This window comes from Mus pahari, chromosome 19 (genome assembly GCF_900095145.1).
Source record: "Mus pahari chromosome 19, PAHARI_EIJ_v1.1, whole genome shotgun sequence".
In the NCBI taxonomy this organism is placed as follows: Eukaryota; Metazoa; Chordata; class Mammalia; order Rodentia; family Muridae; genus Mus; species Mus pahari.
Window position 1 is genome coordinate 15,138,064 of NC_034608.1, and position 6,525 is coordinate 15,144,588.

Below are 6,525 nucleotides of genomic sequence, written 5' to 3' on the forward strand. Positions count from 1 at the left end.
ATATATATATATATATATATATATATATATATATATATACGCAAAGCCCCCTAAGCATGGGTGTGGCAGTGAGCAAGCCAGCCAACTGTGATGTTCCTCCATGGTTTCTACTTCATGATCCTGCCTTTGACCAGGGGGCCTGCACAGTGACAAGGGCAATGGCTCTAATGTTCATGTGGCCACCAGACCCTTCCTGCAGCAGTTACCTCTCCCCTGGTTTTTGTAAAAGGAGAAACAATGTTCCAGCCTGCTGTCTGGAATGCAAATAAAAATGAAATGACCCGAGCCAGGCCTGGGCTGGTGGCCTGTGCCTTTAATCCCAGCAGAAGCAGCAGATCCCTGTGAGTTTAAGATCAGTCTGGGCTGCATGAGACACTGCATGAAACACAGAAAAACCACACACTCAGGATTCCTACACTAGTTTCCAAGGTTGTTTTCTAATTATCACGAAGTAGGCTTCAAGTGACTTTGGCCTCAGGAATGAGGGTGGGGCCACAAGACTTGGGAAACTTGATGGCAGCTGGAGGAGCCAGGTAAGGATTGGTGCTAGGGGAGAAGTCATCCAGCAATGGATACCAGCTGCATGAAAGCCAGAGAGGGCAAAGGTACAGCAAACCCCGGGGGGTGAGGGGTGGGTTGGCTCCAGTGACTGGAGACTGGCTGAGACTTCAGACTTGAGTGCTCTGGGCAAGCTGAGGTAGTAGGGAGAAATTCCTTTCTTCCATTTTTTTTCCTTCTTGGTGTATATACGTACATACACATTGAGTGGGGGGGGGGGGTCAGAACTGGCCAGCAGGTGGCTGTGTTGGGAAGAGCTCTGAACTGGAGATGAGTTGGAACCCATCCTTGTCCTTGCTGCTCTCAGGGTCGCACACATCCCTGCTCCTCCACATAGATGTCCTACAGGGCCAGCTTTTTGCTCCACTGTAGATCCCCTACCCTGTGACCTCAGACAAGAAATGTCACCTCTCTGAATCTCTGGTTTTTTAAACCTGTGAAAAGCGAGGCACCACCCCATGAAGATGTGCGAACAAGGAGGAGCAAGGAATAAGCAGGGACACGCCAGGCGTGGTGGCGCACGCCTTTAATCCCAGCACTCGGGAGGCAGAGGCAGGCGGATTTCTGAGTTCGAGGCCAGCCTGGTCTACAAAGTGAGTTCCAGGACAGCCAGGGCTACACAGAGAAACCCTGTCTCGAAAAACCAAAAATAAATAAATAAATAGATTAATTTTTAAAAAGTAATAAGCAGGAACACCGCTTAGCGTAAGCTAAATCTTACATCAGATGTCTGTAAGATTTAGGGCTGGGGCTGGGGCTAGAGCAGTACACACCTATAACCAAAGCACCTGGGAGGTACAGGAAGGAAGACCAGAGGTTCAAAGCCAACCCTCCACTATTAGCCTGGGAGAGAGACCTTCAAAATGAGATTAAATGACTGAGTCGGCCCTGGTAGCTCAAACCTGTAATCCCAGCACTTGGACGGCTGAGACAGGATTCCATGAGTTCCAGGCCAGCCTGTGCTGGACTAATACACTGGCTTAAAATTAAAACAAAATTGGGGCCAGGTATGATGGTACTCACCTTTAACCCCAGCACCTGAGAGGCAAAGGCAGGGGGATCTCTGTGAGTTCCAGGCCAGCCAGGGCTGCAGAGCGAGACCCTGTCTCACACAAACAAATGACGGGGCTGACAAACGGCTCCGTGGACAACATTTGCTATGCAGGCCTGAAGGAGCAAAGCTGATCCACACCCAAGGTGAACGGAGCAGGGGGTGGGAGGTCCCTCACCGCTGTGCTCTGACCTCACCGTGGGTGCTCACACTCACACACAGATGACGATAAACCTCATTTAGTTAGGAAAAATGCAAACTGCTTTTGCTGGATGCCGTGGGGCAGCCTGTAATCCCAGTATTTGAAAGCCTGAGGCAAGATGCTTGTCTTGTTTTAAAATTATAGTATTTTGTCTGTGCCCCAGGTGCATGCAGTGCCCACGGAGGCCAGAAGAGGGCAATGGATTAACTGGGACTGGAGTTAAGAGATGGTTGTAAGCTGCCAAGTGGGTGCTGGGAATTGAACCCTGATCCTCCACAAGAACAGTCACTGCTCTTAACTGCTGAGCCGCCTATCCCTCCAGCCCCTATCCAAGCTTGCTTTAATTTAAGGAGAAAGTTTCTTGAAACAAAAAACAACAAATAAAATAAAAATTTCTGGGGCTGGTGAGATGGCTCAGTGGTTAAGAGCACTGACTGCTCTTCCAGAGGTCCTGAGTTCAATTCCCAGCAACCACATGGTGGCTCACAACCATCTGTAACAAGATCTGACGCCCTCTTCTGGAGTGTCTGAAGACAGCTACAGTGTACTTACATATAATAAATAAATAAATCTTTAAAAAAATAAAAATAAAAATTTCTGGGGCTGGTGAGATGGCTCAGTGGTTAAGAGCACTGACTGCTCTTCCAGAGGTCCTGAGTTCAATTCCCAGCAACCACATGGTGGCTCACAACCATCTGTAACAAGATCTGACGCCCTCTTCTGGAGTGTCTGAAGACAGCTACAGTGTACTTACATATAATAAATAAATAAATCTTTAAAAAAATAAAAATAAAAATTTCTTGGCCCAGCTCCCATCTAAGTACTAACCAGGCCTGACTCTGCTTAGCTTCCCTGACAAGGTTAGACACATTCATATGGTACAGTCAGAGATTACATCAGTATTTGTTTTAAGATGGAATTTCATTTAGCACGCCTGTGTAAACCTGAAACTCATATATATATTATAGCTAAGATGACCCTGAACTTCTGACCCTCCTGCCTCTACTTCTGAAAAGCCGAGTTCCCAGGCGTGTGACCCCACATTCAAACTGCGTGGTGCTGGGGATAAATGCAGGGCTCTGGCCATGCCAGATGACTGGCTAGCTGCCAAGTCAGCCAGATCCCAGCCCAGAGTGAACAAGGGCATGTCAGACCAGGTCTGTACAGATCCTTCCAGGTCTGGTGAGATAGTGTGGCAGGTGAAATACTTGCCGCGAATGCCTGATGCCCTGAGTTCAACCCAAGGAATCCTTTTGTAAAGATGGAATGAAAGAACAGAAAAAAGTGGCTTTTTGTGTTTTGCTCTGATTTTTGTTGTTGCTGTTGTTTTTGAGACTGTGTAGTTAAGTCATTGTACTTGACTGACTTGGCAACTCGGCGACTGCTCAGCCTTGACTCACTACACAGTCAAGTGCACTACACAGTGCTAGGATCATAGGTGAGAGCCACTGCCAGGCTTCTTGACCCCTTGTTCTTTTTACTCCATGGTGCTAGATGTGTGGTCAGCTACTGACCTTGGGCAAGCATTCAGAGGATGTAAAGAAACCAGAAAAGAGCTCAGGATGGCTCAGTGGTTGAAAGCACTGGCTGCTCTTGCTGAGGACCCAGGTTCAATTCCCAGCATCCACATGGCAGCTTACAACCCTCAGTAAGTCCAGTTCTAGAGGATCTGACATCTGCATATACCTATGTGCAAGCAAAATACCTACACATAGAAAATAAAATATTCTTTTTAAATTATGAAAAAAAAAGAAAGAAAGAAAACCAGAAAACCAAGGTGGGGTGGGAGCTTCCTGTTAGCATACATGGGAAGGAGGGGCTGCGGGTACCACACTCACCTGAGCTGTGGCCAGGCAGAAAGTGGTCCAAGAACACTGGTTTCTTTTTCCGTCGTTTGCTTTCAATTCCATGTGGATCTGGGGGAATGTGAAGATGAGGGTTCCATACCCTGACCACCCACCCACTCCAAGCAGGTCACCAGTACCCTCCCAGGGACCTGGGGATGGGGGGACACACCAGAGCTGCTCAACTCTCCAAGGACGTCAGGCAGTCCCCGCTTTCGCTTCTTGTCCACACCGTAGCTATCTGTCCAGGAGAACAGAGGCACCCAAAAGTCATATATCAGTTAAACACAGAGGTCGCTATGACAGTCGGCCGGCCACAGAGGTCATTATAAAAAGGACAGGCTCGCCGGGGCGTGGTGGTGCATGCCTTTAATCCCAGCACTCGGGAGGCAGAGGCAGGAGGATTTCTGAATTTGAGGCCAGCCTGGTCTACAGAGTGAGTTCTAGGTCAGCCAGGGCTATACAGAGAAACCCTGTCTCGAAAAACCNAAAAAAAAAAAAAAAAAAAAAAAAAAAAGGACAGGCTCGTCACTGACTTATGTAAGTAGATGTCTATAACCTAATAGGATAAAAGCTCAATGCAGTTCCCTCTGGATCCTGCCTCAGGACCTTTGCACTGGCTAGTCCAGTTGCTTTCACCCTATCTCTCTCTTTCTACCTGTGTACAGCTATATATGCATGTGTGGAGACTAAATATTAATCCTGGTTCTTAGTTCTCATTTGTCATCTAACTTTTTCTTTTGTTATGTACGTTGTTTGCTCTGAGATTGTTTCTTAGTGGCCTGGGGTTTGCTGACCAACCTAGGACTCTCTGGTTAGACAAGGAGAGCCGGAGAGCCTCAGGAATCCGGCTGATGCTGCCTTCCCAGTGCTAGTAGGGACCTGCCACCCTGCCTGGCTTTCTACAGGGGTGCTGGGAATGGAGCTCAGGCCCTCATGCTTGTAAGGCAAGCCCTAAACTGACTGAGCCCCTGTCCCCAGGCCTGCTTCCTGCTTCTCATTCTTCCCCAAAGACCTGGTCTCCAGGGTGGGGTAGCTGTGGGTTGAGCGGTTACCGTGATCCCGAGGCAGGTATGTGAAGGGCAGTGGCTCGCTGCACACCCCGTCCGTGAGCCGCTGCAAGAACACATTGACGGTCACGGGCTCTGAGATCTCCAGGTCCTCGTAGGGTGGCGTTTTGAACACAATGGCAATCTGCCGGTGCACATCGGCTTGAGAGAAGTCGGCACGACCTTCCCAGGAAGCTGTGCTGAACACCACGGATATGTCCTCTGGTAGGGTGGGTCGGGTGAGAATACAGCTAAGCCAAGGGAATGGGACAGTCCACAGAGCCCCTGCTTACTCATTCTATCTGAATCAAACCAGGATTGCAAATAATAGAAGGACCCAGAGAAACTGGGCATAGTGTTGCACCCCTTTAATGCCAGCACTCAGGGGGTAGAGGCTGGACATTATTGATAATTTTTTATATAATTTATCTATTATTATATGCAAGTACACTGTAGCTGTCAGATCCCATTACGGGTGGTTGTGAGCCACCATGTGGTTGCTGGATTTGAACTCAGAACCTTCAGAAGAGCAGTCAGTGCTCTTATGCACTGAGCCATCTTGCCAGCCCCATTCTTGATAATTTTAAGACAGCTTGGTCTACATAATGAGTTTCAGGCCAGCCAGGAATACACCATGGGCCCCTGTCTAAAACAAACAAACCCAACTACCCAGCTTTGCTACACAAAAGCAAAGAACACAGGTATGGTGACATAGACATGTAATCCCACTACACTACAATAGCTGAGCAAATTAGCAATCCTCCTGCCTCTTGTCATCAGTAGGGAAACTGAGGCGGGATAATTGTGAATTCAAAGTAAAATCTGGAAGACTAAATGAGACTCTAAAAATTTGGTGTAAAAGACCTAGGGATATAGTTCAGTGGTACAGGGAGAGCCAGGGACTTGAATCAGGATAGAGCTCCTGCCTAAAATCCCCCAGGGAGGGGCTGGGGGCGTGGCTCGGTGATAGAGCCCCTGCCTAGAATCCCCCAGTGAGGGGCTGGGGCTATGGCTCAGTGGTAGTAGGGCCCCTCACTGGGGGATTCTCAGCAGGTGCTCTCCTGCTGAGCCACGCCCTCAGCCCCTCTGAATGCATCTGTGCAGTTGGCTCTCCAGCACAGGGTCATCCTGACCGACCTGAGCTGGCTCACAAACCCACTGCCTGCATCTGCCTGCCCCTGCAGCTGGGGTTCTGACTCCATCCAGAGTGCCGCCCCGTCTAATCAGCACCCCACTTCCATCTCTGTCCTATACATAGCTTATGGACCCCTCACCTTTTTGCACCTTGTCACAGAGCAAGTACAGCTCCTCACCACCTGTGCATGGCCCGCTCTCCTTGTTGATTCGGCAAATCCGCAGCTCCGATGTGTTGGTGGACTCTAAAAAGAAGTGCAGAAGGAAAAACAGCAATTGAGTCATCACACCAAGGTGCTTGCTGACAGGTGAGCGAGACAGTGAAGATACCACCCAGGTGGGACACAAGATGCTTAGGCAGGAGGGCACGACGGGCAATGGCCAGAGCTCTACTCTGAAGTTTGCTTAGTGTTTAAAAATGGAGACCCTTAGACTCAGGGAGATTTGGCATGTTGAGGGTGACACAAGGTCCCCAGATGAGCATTTGCAACCTGCAATACTATGTTTGTTTGTTTCCCAAAGTGGAAGTGATGGAACATAGGATCATGTACTAGCTAGATAAAAATTCTACCACTGAGTCACGCCCCCAGCCCCTCACTGGGGGATTCTAGGCAGGGGCTCTACCACTGAGCCACACCCCAGCCCCTCACTGGGAGATTCTAGGCAGGGGCTCTACCACTGAGCCAC

The 6,525-nt window shown here is 49.1% G+C and overlaps 1 protein-coding gene across 3 annotated transcripts in view; it reads right to left on the reverse strand.

Moving 5' to 3' along the window:
• Positions 1-6,525, reverse strand: part of Relb (RELB proto-oncogene, NF-kB subunit) — a 28,879-nt gene that overhangs the window by 3,589 nt on the left and 18,765 nt on the right. For all 3 annotated transcript variants that reach the window (XM_021219388.1, XM_021219387.1, XM_029531906.1), the window contains 4 exons: positions 5,979-6,083; positions 4,711-4,926; positions 3,828-3,896; positions 3,650-3,727 (listed from right to left, as the gene is read on the reverse strand). In XM_021219388.1, the coding sequence (XP_021075047.1) occupies positions 3,650-3,727; positions 3,828-3,896; positions 4,711-4,926; positions 5,979-6,083 (468 nt within the window). The remainder of the gene's footprint in view (positions 1-3,649; positions 3,728-3,827; positions 3,897-4,710; positions 4,927-5,978; positions 6,084-6,525) is intronic.